Source organism: Medicago sativa, chromosome 2 (assembly GCF_051527215.1).
Source record: "Medicago sativa cultivar Bolivia chromosome 2, Bolivia_mono, whole genome shotgun sequence".
Classification (NCBI taxonomy): Eukaryota; Viridiplantae; Streptophyta; class Magnoliopsida; order Fabales; family Fabaceae; genus Medicago; species Medicago sativa.
Window position 1 is genome coordinate 20,824,415 of NC_140750.1, and position 20,408 is coordinate 20,844,822.

A 20,408-nucleotide genomic window follows, 5' to 3' on the forward strand; every position below is an offset into this window, starting at 1 on the left:
TTTTCCTAAACAAAATTGTCATAAAACAAATTAATATTAGCTTTAGATTATTTAACTCGTTGAACATTCATTACATATATAAGGTTGATTTGTGTTACGAATTTGGAAAGTGTTTTAACATATGGTGATTCAGAGCGTTATGTAAATGAAGAATAACATCATTTTTAATGATATTAGTTTTATAAAGAAAATTTCAAGATTTACATTAGATAAAAATAAGGTTTGAAATGATTTTACAAAGAGTGTAGCACTTCCTTTTATAAGTTGATTTCGCAAAGATTGTAAAGATGAATTAAACTCAATATAAAAAATCTAATATGATATTATAGTTTATCGGTCTGAGCCACCTATCATTTCTATCACGCACCAAATTCAATAAAATAGGATGTGAGGGGGTGTAATGTGAAAACTCAAGGTCCATATAAGATAAAGATCATGTCTTAAATGAGTTTATAAAAAGTAATACGACGACTTAATCACAATGTTAATTTTTTTTTTCTAGGTCAATTAGCTTAGTGGCTAGAATTCACCTATCAAGTGTATTGCTTTTGTGTATTTTGAATCTTTGATTGTTTGTGTATAAAGATTGGAATATCCCTTGTACTTTTATAACTACATTTTTCTTATTAAAAATTGTATAACTTCATTTTTCTTATTATTAAAAAGAAAGCAAAAAAAATCTTTCACTTAGAAAACAATCGGAATATCCGATACACACATGTAGTCATTATTACTATGAATGTACTTCAACTTTAAAACAAAATTAACCAATAAGAAGTCAATTATTATTCAAAAATCAATTAACATGGAAGTGGAGCATGCGTGGACAGGGAGCATCTATCTATCTATATAACTAACAAGTAACAACCATTAACATTGGTAGATATATTAGTGGATTAATATATCTCATCTTTAGATTGAGGTAATGTGATATATAGGCCCCATATACAATTTAATTGGTTACTCTTTACCAAATTCTTTAGCCATTATTCAAATAAATTGATCATCAAACTATGGTTGAAACTCATGGGGAGCAGAAAGCATAAAGATGTTAGTTGTTGGAATTTATCGATACATAAAAGAGAAATTGGGACCGAAAAAGGGCATTTCAATATATTGAATAAGACTAAATATTCAAAAACCATTTGAAGGATGTGACATTTGTATACGTTATCATTCATTCCTAGCAACCACTATATAATAGATGTTAACATTATATTGGCTTAGGAAGGTATAAAATCCCATCTTATGAGTTTGATATATATGCTAACTGTCGACAAGATTTTTTGTGGGTGGTTCCCCTCTTGCATTTGGTGCAACTAGATTTCACATGTGTGGTTCCATTAATGTGAGACAAATTTAAGAAGCACTAACACTTAATAGTATCTCTAATTAACACAACGGCAAGAGCATTACATCCACATAAACAAAAGCAGTGATAATATCCGAGATTTTGTATTTTAAGCTAAGTCCATAATAATATACACACACAAAGGTGTACATATACAAAAGATTTAATATCATTGAAATTATTAGCAACATTGCTTTATATAAGCGGATCAAAACCTAAGAGCGCTTAGATAAGATGACACAGTTCTCTTCTAACTTAATCAAGACCTTGAGTTCGAATCCAACCTTGTGCATGCAGTAGTGTTAAAACTTTTAGGAAGAACTTGCCGTCTATTTAGATTCCACAATGCTATAGGAATTAGTATCCGCAGTTGCACGCAGAGGATATCCGATTTACACCAAATACAAGCGGATCAATCTAATATATGTGTTTAATTAACACCACGTCACTACCTATTCTTGCTTTAAACCATGATGACTAAGATAAAACTTTAATATGTGGTCCAAGACCCTAACCAATTAATAAAAGAACACTAATGACACTTTTGTCCAGTATTCCACAAATTCTTAATTTGAACTATTTATAATGTAACAATTTTACAAGCGAGAAGTTCAGTCTATTTATAGAATTCTTAATAATAAAAAAAAGATTTAAAGACTATTGTAGATAGTCCCCAAGTCATGGCAAAATGTGGAAATTGATATGTCGGACATCATGATGGGTGTTTGAACCCTGACCACTCAACTTATGTGTGAACATTAATGGTTATTCGTCATTTCGTCTATCTAAAAAAACTACGGTAGACATGTAGTGTAAATATATCAATTAGTTTTTTCTTTGACACGTAAATATATCCAATTAGTTATGTAAATATTTAGTTTACAAAATTAAAAAGCTTAGTGATTTCATGTAGAGATCCGACTGGATAACATGTATATATAAAAATAGAATATGACTGAATGGATTAGAGTGAAATTCAAGAATAAAAATAAGCAGAGTCAAATTGGACCGAATAATTTTACAAATTGTCATTTCCATTTTTAATTGGTGTTTAGCTCTGTGCTTTGGAAGTACATTATGTATTTAATGAGCTCAAACTAAGAAAGAATTCGAAGAAACTGAATTCTAACCGAAAATTTTTTGAACCAAATTTTACTTATTCGACCGAACATCAGATTAACAAGGTCCCGTTTCACATGATACCGGAGATAAGTTTAGACTAAAAAGAGTATACTATGTATTAGAAAAAATTCCAGTGACACATTAGAAAAAAAAAACACCTAAAAAGAGTATCATCCATCACAAAACAAATAAGTTTTGTAAAAATGAAACATTGATTAAAAAAAACACAAATCATCAATACTCTTATAAAAAAACCCTACTACGTTGAGTTTGTTCTAGCTTGGCACATCTTGTGCTTCTGCTTGATTGTTACTGCTAATGCATTTTGGCTGATTAAAAAAAAAAATCATATGTGTGCGTGTATCACAACTCAGTCTGGTCATATATGTGTACCTAATTTGTTTGAGCTTGTTTTTTGTTTTATAAAATTGTAGAGAGGATCTAAGTGAAGTTATGTTGTTAGGCATATATCATGCAGACAGAAGAGACTGTTATTTGAACGTGTTTAGGTGATTGTTAGGTAAGTTAGAATGTAAATAGCAATCTAGATACTTATTATGATGTGAACTATACACTATAAAGGAATATATTATAGATCCTAATTGTAGCTAGCACGAGAAGTAAAAGAACTAAAAAGAACACGATCACAAGGAAAATTTGTTAAGAAAGGGAAAGAAATTGGCGAAATGTTTGACAATATGACTAGTACTTTTTGGGTGGCAACGGTGTAACATTGAATTTGAATCATAATGCATATATCTAAGTGTTAAAGTCATAAAAGGGTGAATTAATAGTCCTAAAGATCCTTCTAATTCGGCGGTCATGAAGTTTGAAAGTACATTTGCACGCCTAATTTCATGTGACTCAAATTTCAATATACTTACAAGGCTAGGGTAGCCATGCATGAGTTGTTGCTAGCTCCACTCACACCGTCCACGTTCTATATTGGGTTCACTAGTGTAAAACCACCTTTAATATGTCGCAAGCAATGTGTGCATGTAGGATCAACATGGAACACATAAGGACAAGGATGAGCTACAATAATTTTTCTAGTTTCCCACAATTTTAAATCTCATATTTAAACTTAAGATTGAGCTGCTCAGACTATACGTTCTATTTACATAACAAAGAGTGTATTGTGTTAAACGTTACTCATGACCGTGGTTTATTTGTAAGGAGGGTGTAAATAAGAATTCTATCTTTATAGATCCGTGAAACAATCCACTTTTTGTTTAACTAAAATAAGTTAGGGTTTTCTTATTATTGTTTCTCTTTTTTTCAAGGGTTCAAATATTTGTTTGCTTTGCACTTTTTTTCTTCACTAAGATTTTATCTCATTGGATTTTTCTAATAATATTTTTAAACTAACCCTTTGGTGTGCCACCCCATTTTAAACCTATGTTTCAACGGGTTAAATTGGATGAAAAATTTAAAAGATCGAGTTTAAAACTTCAACTCAATCCATCTAAAATAACGGCTTAAATTAAACGGATCGGTCTGATGGACTCCGTTCATTTTGCCACTCCTTTATAAAACTTAAATGACAACCAACTATGAGTTGATTAGCCCAAAATATTTGTTTAAGTCTAAATTGAAAATTGAGATAAGGATATCTAAAAAGCATAATTATTATAGTTGATGTAAATTTTGTTGTAACTATTGAGTACTTCAATCACATGCAATTTTTTTTAGTAGTTCATTGCTTAAAATTTTATACTGCTTTCTGGTTAAACATAAACGACAAAAAATTATGTAAGAGCATAAATTTGGAGGGATAGATTAATAAATAAAAAGTAAGAAAAAATTTGAGACCTAACTCGTTGCCAAGTGTATGGTTCCTTTTTTTTTTTTTTTTTTACGCAAGTGTGTGGTACCTTGCTACCACGTAAATGGAGAAGCTACAATATTTTTTTGGGGGGGTGGTGTGTTACATATACGAATTACAAGCTAAGGTGTAGTAACTTTTGAGGACAAGGTGCGTGCTCCAATAGGAAAGGTGGTGATGAGGTTTGATCAATTTTATGATTTTGGATCTACATCAAAAATATCTTGTTGCTTGGTGCATACATGTGATAAAAGCAATTTTTGCTTACGATACAATCTAATTTTATTACATTGTTTACTGATGTGGACTTGAAGGCCCTAAAACCGTAATGTTGTTAGTTTCAAAGGTCCTACTTGGTCGTAACTTAATGAAGTGAAGTGACCTCATACTAACAAATTAATTAATCAATGAATTATTATCAAAAGCCATGAAAATGGGAGTTTATGACCATCATTGCTAGACCAATGAATTCATATGATAAATGAAAGCTTTTCAAATAATATATCAAAATAATAACAAAGATGATTCTTAAATTGGGGTGCATTTAATATGGGACCTCTAAATAAGGGATTCACTTACCATTTTTAGTAAAATTTAATAAAAGGTCTTGTTAACTTGTACCCTAAAGGTATAAGATAAGAAACTAAATGTAAATTTATTTATTTTTGGTACAAACTAAATGTAGATATTTAATCTTGAAAATTGTGATTTATAAACTTAAAAGTTTAAAAACTTATATTTTCAATGCAAATATTTACTATTTTTTAATTCTAACTTATATTTTCAATGCAAATATTTACTATTTTTTAATTCAATTTTAGTTCTTTATCTTGTATTCTTAGGGCACAAGTTAGCATTTTCTTTGTTTTTTTTAATTCATATTTTCATTAAAAATGGTAAGTGTCCACATTTGACCCTTTTTGAAAATCATATTAGACAAATCCCTTAATTCATTGAAAACTTGATTCATTGAAAAATGAAGATATTTTGATATTTATATTCTACTTTTATTTTATATATTAAAATTGGTTTTCAATCTTGAATGTCTTCACCCCAAAAAAAAAAATCTTGAATGTGATAAACACTTTTCCTAAATTTTTTTCACTCTTTCAATTGTCATTATTTTCTTTCTTTCTTCTATAGACGAATTGGTAAACACACTTAAAACGCGCACACACATCAAGATTGCAGATTCAAACTTTTGCGAAGGTGGAACCTAATAATTTCGACAATGACAGTTAAGTTCACGATATTTTTATACGTCACATTTCATAATTTCTTCAAATCTATTAATCGAATTTCATAATTTACACAATCAATTATTTTAAATATTTCTTTCCTATGTAATGTAAAGCATTCAAAATACGGTTTTTTTTCTTTCTTTTTACCACACATGCTATACTTACTGTGCGAGTTTTTCTAAACATTCAAACTTTTTTTTTGGTACAAAAGATACCAATATTTTTTTAAAAAAAAATTATAAATACCAGCAAGTAGCCATATATTCGTTGTTTCCCAAAACACATATATAGACGAGTGTAGTATTAGCCCCCAAAATACGTACATCAACCATAGCCTCAGTAGCAGTATATAGCAATAGTCCTTCATCACATGCACAATTAATAGCTTCTTTTTAAACGTGAACATGAAATTTCTGGTAATACAAACATATATGCATTTCTTATGGGGCAGAGAAGATGCCTATGCTTCTACATATTTGGTAAAACGACAAAATAGGACAAGTAAAGAATAGAGCTTTTAGCACCCGTTGATAAATACATATATCGCACGGTTTAAATAAGGTCCTTTTTTTAATGACAATATAGAAAATTAGGGTTATGGATAATGGTATTTAGTAGGAAGAAAAATTTAAAGAGTTCTTGTATGGTTGATCACTTGATTGGTCAAATTGTCAAATATGTATGTACTTGATGAAGAACATGGTAGGGTGGGTGAAAATTAAGGGTTAAAATAGCCTTTATCTTTGTATTATTTGTTTTGACCAAATAGTACTAAAAAACATTCCTCTTAAGGTTATTGGTGTAAATCACTTTACCCAATTTGGATATCTCTTTAGGAGCAAGAAGAATAGGAAGATTCATTGTCTACCGTGCGGTCAATTTGGCTCCATCAAAATGATATCATTTTGAAGGGAAGAAGGTGACTTGCAAGGATGGGATTAAACATATAAAAGTTATTTCATGGTGTTTGATATCTCTCGAGGGGTGTCCGAGGTTCGAACCCCAACCCCTGCATATATTGTGCATTGCCATACCAAATGAGCTAAACTCACGAGGACATAGACTCTTTGCTTCATGTATGAGTTAGAGTAATCGTTCTACTCTGTTTTTATATCATTTAATTGAGTGTATAGACTCTTTGCTTTATCTATGAGTTAGAGTACTCGTTCTACTCTATATTTATATCATTTTTGCTTTACATATATGAGTTAGAGTACTCCTTCAACTCTATATCATTTTGCTTATCTAAAAAAAAAAAGGAGTATTTAATCTGATAGAATTTGTAATATCTAAAGAGTGCTTATCTAAACAAAAGAGTATTCAATCGGATAGAATCTTTAAGATCTAAAGAATAATGACTAAGAGGTAGTCGTCTAACCAAAGAAAAAGCTCAAACTCATCTCCTACATCGATATAGGTAGAATGTCCTTCCACATTACAAAAACATGGTTATGAATCCCTTACACTAGACAAAGAGCATTTGTGCTCTTACTCTTGCAAAAGTCGCGTCGCACATTCTTGAGGGAATACACTTTTAGATTTTATGTTATACTCAATATATATATATATGTGTGTGTGTGTGTGTGTGTGTGTGTGTGTGTGTGTGTGTGATCCTGATCCCATTAAACTCTATTGTGTTATTATTCACTCGAGATTGGTCTACCTTTACAATATATACATAATACTAGATTGTTCTACCAATGCTCTTCATTATTGTGGCTTATTTGTCCTAAATTCACGAATTGATTTTGGCCAATCTAGTATATGTATATTTTAGTGTTTTTTCCGTTTCTTTTTGCAACATAGCTTTGTCGAGTTTAGAAGTAACAAAAAGAATATTTGAATATTATTTTCTACGTGGGAACGCATTTGCAAAAGTTTTTTTTATTTGAGTTTTTTTTTTTTTTGACAAATTTTTATTTGAGTTTGAGTATCCCATGATGGAAACACTGATATAATAATGATTATTAGATTTCTTTTTCCATTAAAAAAAATTACATAATTACTTTTGGGCCTTTCTTTCAAAATTAAGAACTTTTTAAGGAGAAACTCTTGTGTGAACCAGGACCAAGAAATTTGGTTTGGTCACACATAAAGTTTTTGCCTTCTCTCTTTCTTCACAAATAAATAAATACTTTCCATTTTTTCTCTCTTCTCTCTTCTCTCTCTTCTCTCTTTGGTTGTGACCAAAGAAAATTTCTTGGTCCTGGACCACCTAAGAATTTCTCCTTTTTAAGTTTATTCTTGCACATTATTGTATGTAGTTGTATGCTTCAAATAGTTTGGCCTTTTGGAACCATTATCTCTTTTGATAATAATGCAACATAACTTTATAACTTCTAAAGAAGCCTTGCTTTTAATGTTAAGGAAAGCATATATATACACTTATACACACACCACCAAACTAGTGTGAAAAAAGAACAAAAGAAAAAAAAAAATTAAAAGTGATATGAGGGAAACAAAAGAGTAAAATAGAAAGAAAAAAGAGGTCCAAAAATGATGTAAAAGAAAGTGAGTGCGAGAATATAACAATTCATACACGTACACACCCCACCACCTTTAAATTCCTTATATAAAGATATATCGTCTTACTTATTGATCTCACACTCAATTTAATTGCTTGTTCTGGTCCCCTCTCGTATCACTTGTACTTGAAGGAGTGTCTTGTGGAGAAAAAAAGACATCGTTATCTCATCTTGTTTCTCCTTATTATATACCTCAAATCACCCACACGGAAACAAGATAGGAAAAGCTAAAGATTTTAAGATGGTTGCTCAAGAGAAATCCCAAAAGACATACCCGACAACTGCTGAGGTACGATATATACCATACAAAATCTCCCATGGTTTTCACATTTTTCATACATATCACTTCTTCATCCCTCATACTATATACTCATAGTATATACTTACATGGATCCTTTTTGCTGCCTCTCTCTCTGGTCAAATGTCATCAATTGCTGACATTTGATCAGAGAGCTGGTATAGCCGACCTTTAGTCGGAGGGAGCATAACATATTAAAATTCCATAGTTTTCATATGCCATTTCTTCATCAATATCATAGCATAGCATTAGTCCAAAAAAAAATATATATCATAGCATAGCATAGCATAGCTTAGCATATATATTAACATGGATCCTTTATGCAGCCTCACTCTTTTAAACTATGTCTTATATATACTTGTAAAAGTTCATATTGTTTTTGTTTTGTTTTTTCAGGTGGTGGACGAGCTAAAGAGAATGATGGACATAGGTTTCCCAATAGCAGCCATGAGCATAGTAGGATACCTCAAAAACATGATCTTAGTTGTTTGCATGGGAAAGTTAGGAAGCCTTGAGTTAGCAAGTGGTGCTTTGGCCATAGGCTTCACCAATGTAACCGGTTACTCAGTCCTTTCAGGTCTAGCCATGGGAATGGAACCTCTATGTACTCAAGCCATTGGTTCACAAAACTTCTCTTTAGTCTCTCTCATATTAAGAAGAACAATTCTCATGTTATTAGTAGCTTCATTACCCATTTCACTCTTATGGCTCAATCTTGAACCATTCATGTTATCCCTTCATCAAAATCAAGACATAACAAGAATAGCAAGCCTCTATTGTCGCCTATCGATTCCCGATCTTATAGCGAATAGCCTCCTTCATCCGATCCGCATCTATTTACGTAGCAAAGGAACAACTTGGCCATTATTGTGGTGTACTTCACTTTCCGTTATCATTCATATCCCTATCATCATTTTCTTAACCTTCAAACTTCACCTTGGTGTACAAGGTATTGCTATTTCAGCTTTTGTTGCCAATTTCAATACCCTTTTCTTCCTTTTATCATACATGTTCTACATGCATGTCTCACATGTTTCAATCTCCATACCTATCCCTAGTCCTCCCTTGTTATCATCACAACAAGAGAAACCAACAAGTGTCAAAACCCTAGGCAAAGAATGGGGCATGTTAATAAGGTTTTCCATTCAAAGTTGTCTTGGAGTTTGCTTAGAATGGTGGTGGTATGAGTTCATGACAATTCTAGCTGGTTACCTTTACAACCCTCGTGTAGCTTTAGCCACAGCGGGAATAGTAATACAAACAACATCACTTATGTACACTTTACCGACGGCACTTAGTGCTTCGGTTTCAACAAGGGTAGGGAATGCACTTGGAGCTGGTCAACCATCAAAGGCAAATTTGTCAACTATGGTAGCAATTGGAATGTCACTAGCAAGTTCAACATTAGGGTTATTATGGACAACATTAGGAAGAGAAAAATGGGGGAAGGTGTTCACAAATGATAAAGAGGTGTTAGAGTTGACAATGGCGGTTTTACCTATAATTGGTGTTTGTGAGTTAGCAAATTGTCCACAAACAACTAGTTGTGGAATGCTTAGAGGGAGTGCAAGGCCAGGTATTGGGGCAGGGATAAATTTTTACTCATTTTACTTGGTGGGGGCGCCAATAGGAATAGTGTTGGGGTTTGTTTTGAAATTAGGGTTGGTGGGGTTTTGTTATGGTTTGTTGGCAGCACAAATAGCATGTGTGGTATCAATTCTTGTTGTGGTATATAACACTGATTGGGAAAGAGAGTCATTGAAGGCAAAAAGCTTGGTGGGTAATGATACATGTGACACATTATTTGCTCATGTTGAAGACCAAACAGTCAAATGTGAGCAAGGTATTGTCTTTCTCAATGAGAACAAGTGATATCTTACACTTATATATATATATATATATATATATATATATATATATATATATATATATATATATATATATATATATATATATGTGTACATTGAAATATGGATGGAATATTGACAACATTTGATTATTTTTGTTGTGATCATTCTCTTGTGTATATGTAATTTGCATGTAACCCAAATATTTTACTTGTTTTTTTTCTTGCTGGCTTCGTGTGCAAGTTGGTCTTGCTTGTAATTCTATACCTAGCTAGTTGGTTTGGTTTTCATGGTCAGCAATTGTAATAGTTGGGTTATCTGATAAATTAAATATAACTGGGTCTCCTTTTCCCTCATTTCATTTTGTTTATAAAAGAGAACGAAAAGAAGATAAAAAACAATGAAAAGAGGCAAAGTTAAACTAAGTTCTAGCAAAAAAAATTATATTTGTATGATGATCAATATAAAAGACAATAATCACACATTTAATAATATTACATATAGGGATTTAAGATAGACAAAATCAAGCAGCTAACTACTAATAAAGTATTTTTTAAAAGCTTTTGTTGACAAGAAGTATATATATTTTAATTAAAAGTTGAAGACCAACTTTCTTTTAGTCAAAGTTGAAGACCAAATATCTTAGAAAGATACTCAATTTTTTTTACTAATATTGTTGATGATACAAGTGACTTTTTTTATGCGTAAAAAAGTCAATATATTTTACGATATTTTAAATTTAGACCTCGTTGAAAACGAGTACTATATCCATGACTTGTTAAGATTGGGTTGCCTATTTTATAAAGATTTGAGCATGTGCTACCATGTGTTATAGCCAAATGGAGTGTGCATGTGGAGCGACACATGCCAAGAGGAATATTATATTGTACCTTTGAATTTAACAAGGAAAACACCATTCTCTTCTAGGTCACTTCTATGTAATATTTTTAGAATAAATCACTAAAATGATTATTGTTTTTATAAGTCATTATTAAATTAGTCCCGACGTTATCAATATTTCAAACTAACATCTATCTCTGTCAAAAGTTTATTTATTAAGTCTCTATCATTATGTTTTTGTCATATGAGAAGAGACCTAAGAAAGTATTTCCTTGACAAAGACAAAAACTAATTTAAAATATCGATAGAAGAATTTTTTTTAAGAAGTATTTGTAATGAGACTATTCATTAATAGACTTCTTAGGAATGTCATGCTATATATTTCCATTTGAACATGTACTCGGGTACATGCAATGCAATAAAAGTTCAACTTTATACACGTTTATATATGAAAATAGAAAATAGAGAGGGGAAAAAACAAAAGAAAGTGTATGGTACAGTTTGATGTAGCTAACTCCCCAATGTAATGACATGTCCCCTCTTCCCCACCACATATCATTTCCATTGGAATGGACCGGACAATAGACATATATGAACAAGTTCGGCAGAAATGTACCAATTTGTAAGCAACCAGCATTTCTCTAGTAACTGTCCATTCCTAATAGCATAAAGTAGTAGTTTCTTTATTAATTATTTTGAGTGTGAGTCAATTAATAAATTAGAATGGCCAGCTAGCTGTGACCAATTTAGAACATGGGCAGCTTTTTGTATATTTTTGTTTGAGTAAACCGTCAAATTAGTCCCTGAATTTTCACGCGTCGGCCAACTTAGTCCCTCAATTATACGAAATTTCTAATTAGTCCCTGAATTTGTCAAACGTCGATCAAAAAGGTCCCTCCGTCAAAGTGCTCTGTTAGCCATGCTGACATGTCACCCTGCATGCTGTGTTGTCTTGTACGCGTGGCAAGAAGGAAGCCACGTGTTCTGGGACTAATTTGATTGATTTGGAAAAAGTTCATTTTTCACTTTTCAGTTTATTTTTTTCCTGCTTTTCCCATTTTGCCCCTGCATTACATATTCCTCCTTCTTCACATTTCAGTCAGAACCATCAAACACATCCTTGAACCTTCTCCTTCCCGCTAAAAATTTCTCCATTCTCACCCCTCCAAAATCATCATCATCTCTGGCGATTCTGACGTTGGTAATGAAGAGGAAAATGTTGGTGCTTCTGATGAAGATTTACGGTGGCTGGCTTTGTGACCACCAAGTGCTTGATAAGATGGAAAAGCTTTGTCGCAAACACTGCACTTGTGGTTCAACTTCACTGGTGATGGCGGCGACTGCAACGGTTGTTGTTGCTGTGAAGATGATGATTCGATTTGGTGATGAGATTCAGAGATGTTGATTTTTTCATTGGTGTTGCTTTGTGAGAGCATGATTTTTTCGTTAGTAGCTCCTGTTGGAGAAGAATTCAAAGCTTGCAACTCTAAAGCCACTAAGCAATAATCAAATGATTAATTGAGGTTAAGTATGTTTGGTTGAGGATAGAAAATGAGTTGTGTTGGTTGGGTAGTGTTGTTGTGTTGTGTGTTGATTGATGAATGAATATGAATGAGTTGGATGAATGACTTTTTCAAAGTCAAATCAAAACTAGTTATGTTAATGCATATGCTTTGCTTTACTTGCTACTACGTGATACGTCTGCGCTACCTTTCCTTTTTCTATCTCTTTCTAGGTGTATCATGTCATGAGTGATGTATGTGTGAACTACTACTAGCAGTAAATTTGTCTGTTATGTAATTTCAAGGATCTATTTGATATATGATTAAAAAATTCAGGGACTTATTTGATGGTTTTTAATATTAAGTAGGGATGTATTTGAAGGTTACATTTCTGAATCATCTTCAACCTCTTTTCATCACCATTAAACTTGGACATAGCTTGAGGAGTTTCATTGGCAGCAGGATTAGGCACTGTCTTGGCCTTTTTTACCTGTGTTATGCCTTTAGAATTGATATTTTTTAATCCTTTAGGTCTCCCCTGAAATAATATGAACACAATAATGCATAAGAAAATATTTTACATGAGCCATATCAGATAATGTAACACAATTTTGCACAGTTTTGCACATAGTTCTGCATAGTTTTACACACAAATTCTGCGCAGTTTTACACACGAATTTTGCACCATTTACATACAAATTCTGCACGTAGATAATCATCAAAATCTGCACATTTTTACGCATAATTCTGCGCAGTTTTGCATACAATTTCTGCACATTTTTATGCATAATTTTGCGCAGTTTTGCACAATTTTACATTTATTTTGCCCATTGATAGGTGTGATTCTTTCTTCATATCATTTCTTATAAGTATCTTTATGGTAATACCTTTGCACATAGTTGACAGGGTCGTCAACCTTTTTATGAATTGCCGAGACTGCATGCCGGCATGGTATTCCAACTAATTCCCAGAAATTGCATGAGCATGAATGTTTTTCCAGATCAACAGTGAAGCTATCAGTCATATTAACATGAGTCACTTGAAAGGATAATCTACCAGCATAATGCCTCAAAATTGGGTTGCTTTTGCTATGTAATTTCTCAGACTTATGACTTATGACCTATGCCTTTTACCTATATAATATTTCAGTTTCAATTTGTGTGTTCTGTAATTTCAAGGATTTGTTTGATATATGATTAAAAAATTCAGGGACTTATTTGATGGTTTTTAATATTAAGTAGGGATGTATTTGAAGGTTACATTTCTGAATCATCTTCAACCTCTTTTCATCACCATTAAACTTGGACATAGCTTGAGGAGTTTCATTGGCAGCAGGATTAGGCACTGTCTTGGCCTTTTTTACCTGTGTTATGCCTTTAGAATTGATATTTTTTAATCCTTTAGGTCTCCCCTGAAATAATATGAACACAATAATGCATAAGAAAATATTTTACATGAGCCATATCAGATAATGTAACACAATTTTGCACAGTTTTGCACATAGTTCTGCATAGTTTTACACACAAATTCTGCGCAGTTTTACACACGAATTTTGCACCATTTACATACAAATTCTGCACGTAGATAATCATCAAAATCTGCACATTTTTACGCATAATTCTGCGCAGTTTTGCATACAATTTCTGCACATTTTTATGCATAATTTTGCGCAGTTTTGCACAATTTTACATTTATTTTGCCCATTGATAGGTGTGATTCCTTCTTCATATCATTTCTTATAAGTATCTTTATGGTAATACCTTTGCACATAGTTGACAGGGTCGTCAACCTTTTTATGAATTGCCGAGACTGCATGCCGGCATGGTATTCCAACTAATTCCCAGAAATTGCATGAGCATGAATGTTTTTCCAGATCAACAGTGAAGCTATCAGTCATATTAACATGAGTCACTTGAAAGGATAATCTACCAGCATAATGCCTCAAAATTGGGTTGCTTTTGCTATGTAATTTCTCAGACTTATGACTTATGACCTATGCCTTTTACCTATATAATATTTCAGTTTCAATTTGTGTGTTCTGTAATTTCAAGGATCTGTTTGATATATGATTAAAAAATTCAGGGACTTATTTGATGGTTTTTAATATTACTTAGGGATGTATTTGAAGGTTACATTTCTGAATCATCTTCAACCTCTTTTCATCACCATTAAAGTTGGAGCTTGAAGATGAAGCTCGACTTTAATAACAGTTTTTTCCCATATTCCCATTTAATTAGAATGTAGATTGCATATTGTTTAATTAGGGTTCCAATTTTATACAATTGGGGAAGACAGATACGTTGGGGAAGAAAAGAGCTGTTTGGGAAGAAGCCAAAAAAATTTCTGCAAATCAATCAATTTAGTCCTTCAAAATGTTTGTTATTTTCGGCCAAATTAGTCCCTGCCTACATGGCGTATGACATGTGAGAGGTTAACGGCCACGTCAGCCCGTTAACCCTCCGTTTGGACAGAAGGACGAAATTGATTGACAATTTACAAATTCAGGGACTAATTAGAAATTTCGTATAATTGAGGGACTAAGTTGGCCGACGCGTTAAAATTTAGGGACTAAGTTGAGTATTTACTCATTTTTGTTTGTTGCGATTTATCCTTGAAAAGAAAATGAGACAAACTAGGTAGGCTTAATTGCATTTTTTCCCCTATCTTTTGTTAATGGTGCCATTTTGCATCTCCTCTTTTTTTTTTTGGCGATTTTGCACCCTATTTTTTTGCCTCCTTTTCAGTTAGATGAACCTTCTTGTGTTTAATTGCAATTTTGCCCCCTATCTTTTTGACAATTGTGTGATTTTTCACCCCCTCTTTTTTTTGAGCGATTTTGCACCCCATTTTTTGCCCCCTTTCCCCTCTTTTAATGATGATTTTGAACAAAACACAAATAACAAAAGATGGGGTGCAAAATCGCTTAAAATAAAAAAAAAAGGTGCAAAATCGCACAATTAGCAAAAGATAGGGGGAAAAATGCAACTAAGCCAACTAGGTATAATAAGTGTGATAAGTTAATATAAGAATCTTTTGCCATAATTAATCTCTTCTACATTTGTACTTTTGTAAGGCATTCTATCTACGCTTATACTTTTTCTTGATGGTTACATTTGTACTTGTATCTTGCTTTCATTCATAAACAAATCATCGTTTCAGTTTTATTTTAATAGAATAAGGTGCTTGAAATAATAATTTAATTCAATAGAATAGCATATCATAGACCTAGTCAAACCATGCATAACCCTAGTAGATAATGAGTTTTTACTAGCATCTTTCACCATGGAAGAATTTAGACGGGCACTGTTCCAAATGCATTTAAATAAGGCACCTAGACCAGATGGATTCAATCCAATGTTTTACAGGCGTTTTTGGCACATATGTGTGGCGGAAATTTATCACACCGGCGTGCTATGGTTGGATCTAGGCGAGTTCCCAGAAAAACTTGTTGAAACAAATATAGTGCTCATTTTAAAGAAGGACAACCCATAAACCAGTCGACATTTTAGGTCAATATCTCTATCAAATGTATTGTATAAAATCATATCAAAGGTACTAGCAACTAGACTGGAGAGGCTCCTTCGAAAATGTATTTCACAAGAGCAATTTGTTGTTGCGGAACACTGTTCTATTTTGGATAATGTGTTGGTAGCGTCAAATTTTTTACATCATATGAAGTGTAAGAGTTTGGGGAAGAAAGGTGAAGTAGCTTAAAGATTAATGCCAGTAGAGCATATGACCGAGTAAATTGATTTTTGTTCAAGGGATGATGCAGAAGCTGGGGTTCAACGAGAAGTATCAAGTGCTTGTGAATGGTGATGGTTTGCAATACCCCGGGAGAGTTCTAAGGCAGGGAGATCCACTATCTCCTATCATCATGTGTGCAAGGGGCCTTTCAAATATTGTGAAGAGACAAAAGGCTTACAATGATCTTTTTCAGCAAAAACGCGAATCAATGAGATGGTCAAAGGCATTATCCAGGTGTTAGAGAGCATTAGTACCGACAAGTATTTAGGACTACCATCAATTGTTGCAGGAAAAAGATAGCAGTTTTCAATCATATTTGTGACAGTGTATGGAGGAAAATTCAGATATCGAAAGAAAATCACCTGTCAAAAGCTGCAAGGGATGTACATATCAAATTTGTTGATCAATCTATTCCAATATATTGTAAGAGTTCACTCATCTTGCCGACAACTTTAGGGATGAAATTCAAAAAAAATTGAACTTGGGGATCGAATAGACAGAATGGAAAAAGGAATAAATTTGTTAAGATGGGAGAAGATGACAATGAGAAAGGAACACAATGGTAAGGGTTTTCGTCATCTGTATGGATTTAATTTGGCTATGATAAATAAGCAATATTGAAGTTTAGAAACCAACTAAGATACTATAATAGCGTGAGTCTTCGAAGCTAAATATTTTCCAAGGCGGAGTTTTGTTAATGCTAGGCTAGCTCATAACCCGAGCTTTTGTTTGTGTAGTATCCATGCTTCACAGTTAGTGGTCAGATGAGGTCTCAGATGGCGAGTACTGAATGGTTTGAAAGTTAAGGTGTGGTAAGGTCTATGGTTGTGAGATGGAGATATGGGTTTTGCAACAAGTTTGATAGCTATATGATCAGCGGACTTTGTTGTGGGTGATTAAATTGACCATAATACACATGTTTGGCAGACAAACATCATTAACATGCTACTTAATGTAAGAGATGCACACACTATTATTGGCATGCTTGTCATTGATGAGTTGGATGAGGACAAATGCATATGGAACTTTACACTCCATGGTGAATACAGTGTTAGCTCTGCATATAGATACATCATGGAAAAATTAGTTGATAACACGAACTTACGTGTAAAGAGTAACTGGGATAAACTATGGCATCTCAAAGTACCCAAAAAAGTGAAGGTTTTTCTATGGAATGTGACGTGTGGTTTCCTACCAACTAGATACCACATCTAAACATGCGCGGTTCGAGGCAACAGGTCGTATGAAAATGATTAACATTATTTATTTTGTTGTGGAAATTTAGAAGAAGTGTGGGAAGCGGCGTGGTTGTGCCATGTCATCAAAGAGAATTTGGAAGTAGTGGATAGTTTTGTATCCTTCTTCTTTCAACAACTCGAACAGCTAACTCATCAACCAATCCTAATATTTCTAATGACTCTATGGTGCATAAGAAAGATAATAAATGAGAAGCGTAGGAGTGATATAGATATGAATCATCGCATGTATGTGCATAGGGCACGTGAAACTTTGTTAAAATGGCAACAAGTTCGTGAACACACAACCCGCATGAAAGCAGGAGGGTGTAACTCTAACAGTAGAGAAACAAGCCATAACCATGGTAGGTGGGAAAACGGTTATGGGAGAGGTTAAGTGCAATATCGGCGTAGCAAGCTTTAAGGAACATGGTTGTTGTGGAATATGAATGTGTATCAGAGGAAAGGCTCGGAGAACTCATCAAGGAAAAAAACATCTAGGTTCTTGGGAGTACAACAACCATAGGAAGTGGAGGTCAGGTGACTAAAGGAGGCGATAAAATGGCTTGCCAATATGGGTCTATCAAAGGTGTCTATCAAACTCGATTTCAAGTAAGTGGTTGAATGACATTGCTAGGAGACTCAAGACCAACTCAATGTTTGGCGCTATTCTTGATATTTGTAAAGCTTCACTTAGCGTCTACCAAAACTTTAAGATAAGTTTCATTATGAGACAAACAAGTAGTGTCGCCCATTTTTAGCAAAGACGTCATTATCTTATTCTAGTTTCCACGTTCATGATCGTATGCTATATTGTATTGAGATTATTATTAATAATGAAATGAGTTAAGTTTGCTTCTGTCAAAAATTAAAAAAAAATATATGAAATACTTGACTTGTATGCAAGATCCCGCAAATAACATTGTTCCAAAGGTAGTATGAATCACGTATTTAGAGATGAGTTAATAGGGATTCCACTTGTGTACAATTAAGGTACCAATGGTATATACCATTGGCCAATTAGAGTGTGTCACCTACCAATGTTACTTTATAAATGCTTTATTTGATATATTTTTTAAAAGGTGTGCCACGTGGCACATTCTAATTGGGCAATGGTCTATACCATTATGGTACACAAGTGCTATCCGAGTTAATAGACATCCCAAATAACATAATCTCAAAGCGGAAATTGATTTTTTTTTTCTTCACGAAATTATGAGCATTTTGAAAAACACGTACTTGATATTGAATCAGATAAATGTGAAGCACAAAATCCAAGTCAAGGTGTCAAAAAATATAAAACCAAAATTTTGAAAATGCATGAGATGAAATGCTTGTTGTGAATCCACATATATTGATCTTCTGTAGTTTCCTTCACCAGGGAAATTTGTAGGATTGATATTTGTCTATTTGCAAGAAATTATATTAAAGATTTGTTCTACTCAACTATATCACCCACCAAAAGGTCACTAACCAAGAAAATATTGGGGTTGCCAACATTTACGGGTTAGGCTATAGTTTGTAGCGCACCTTCCAGTGGTTTTAATTAGTTGTTATGTATAACTAGAAGCCTTGACGGGGGTTTAGATATTCCTCGCAGTGATAAAAGGTTCGTTGGTTTCGACAAGGAGAAGAAAGAGCTTGATGCTGAGGCTAGCCGTAAAAATATCCATGGTGGACATGTTGCTTACTATATGAAGGCAAATGGGAAAATTGTACTTCGTTCTCCTTATTGTAGGTGTTGATGGAAGATGAACCAGATAAATACCAGTCACACTTCAGTGAATATATCAAGCATGGGACAGAGGCTGGTGGGATTGAGGAACGATACAAAAAAGGTGCGTTCTGCCATTCGTGCGGATCTAACCACAGAAATCTGAGAAGCAACCAGTCAACCACCAAAGGAGCACAAGAGGTACGTAAATACATCATGATCTTTTTGAATCCATCTTGAATCTAATTGAATCTATATAGAATTTGATACGACATATTGAAGGTGTGTTAGGTGTCCGTCACTCACACATGTTATATATCTCAAATTATATTACCTATGTCGATTTGTCAGTGTCGTGTGTGTTAATATCTATACTTCATAACTATTTGCTTATTTGATGTTTAGAAAATGTAATTGCTTGTTGCTAGGTGAGTGCTATTTCAGCTAACTTTCATTGGTTTTCTAGTAAGTTGTTATTGTGATTTTGCTTGACAAATGATCAAAAGAAAATTTTACTATAGAGGTATGAATTTGTCGTTTACCTTGAGCAGATACAACCTGAAGAACTCACGTATAAGGAGAGAAAGAGAAAGTTGATTGCACGATTGCAGGCTCTGAATTCTCCAGTTATAGCTGAAGATTATGAGGAAGATGATGATTAATTAGTGAAGTTGAATTGAGAATGCAGGCAAGGCTGCATCTCTCAATGTCACAACGTGGATTTTTATGTTTTCTTTAACATTTTGTTGCTTGTACTTAATTTATGTAGGATATTTTGAATTAACCGGGATTAAACCACCCTAGTTAATTATGATCAAACTTTTTAGGGTCTGCATGGGTTTAGAAATGTCTATAAATTATGTACCAATACAAAGACACGTGATTTGAAATTTTTATACTGTCATGTAGTATGAATGTATTCCCTAAAAAAAATGTAGTATGAATACATAAACTTTAATTGTTTATGATAATTGTTTTTAACTTGTTAGTGTCGTACACTTGAGGGACTAGGTTATTGTTAAGAGTTTATCATTGGAACATTAAGATATTGAGTGGTAAGTGTTTAGCAAAATGCTCCCACAACTTTCCATGATTTTAACCTTTGATATATGCTACGTTTCGTGGGAGCAAATATTGTTACCCAAGGTTGCTTGATTCAAC

At 33.2% G+C, this 20,408-nt stretch overlaps 1 protein-coding gene and 3 long non-coding RNA genes across 4 annotated transcripts; 2 read left to right on the top strand and 2 right to left on the bottom strand.

Moving 5' to 3' along the window:
• The first annotated feature begins 7,948 nt into the window (after nucleotides 1-7,948).
• LOC146945395 (MATE efflux family protein) lies at nucleotides 7,949-10,431 on the top strand. Its single transcript, XM_085743732.1, has 2 exons — nucleotides 7,949-8,353; nucleotides 8,759-10,431. The coding sequence occupies exons 1-2, from the start codon at nucleotides 8,306-8,308 to the stop codon at nucleotides 10,232-10,234; spliced, it is 1,524 nt and encodes a 507-aa protein (XP_085599858.1). The 5' UTR covers nucleotides 7,949-8,305; the 3' UTR covers nucleotides 10,235-10,431.
• A 2,460-nt stretch (nucleotides 10,432-12,891) lies between these two features.
• LOC146945396 (uncharacterized) lies at nucleotides 12,892-13,630 on the bottom strand. Its single transcript, XR_015028169.1, has 2 exons — nucleotides 13,439-13,630; nucleotides 12,892-13,089 (listed from the first exon to the last, which is right to left on the bottom strand). It is a non-coding gene; the product is annotated as an uncharacterized LOC146945396 (long non-coding RNA).
• A 134-nt stretch (nucleotides 13,631-13,764) lies between these two features.
• On the bottom strand, nucleotides 13,765-15,130 carry LOC146945397 (uncharacterized). Its single transcript, XR_015028170.1, has 2 exons — nucleotides 14,312-15,130; nucleotides 13,765-13,962 (listed from the first exon to the last, which is right to left on the bottom strand). It is a non-coding gene; the product is annotated as an uncharacterized LOC146945397 (long non-coding RNA).
• A 4,046-nt stretch (nucleotides 15,131-19,176) lies between these two features.
• On the top strand, nucleotides 19,177-20,137 carry LOC146945398 (uncharacterized). The gene is made up of 2 exons (XR_015026295.1): nucleotides 19,177-19,448; nucleotides 19,799-20,137. It is a non-coding gene; the product is annotated as an uncharacterized LOC146945398 (long non-coding RNA).
• The last annotated feature ends 271 nt before the right edge of the window (nucleotides 20,138-20,408 follow it).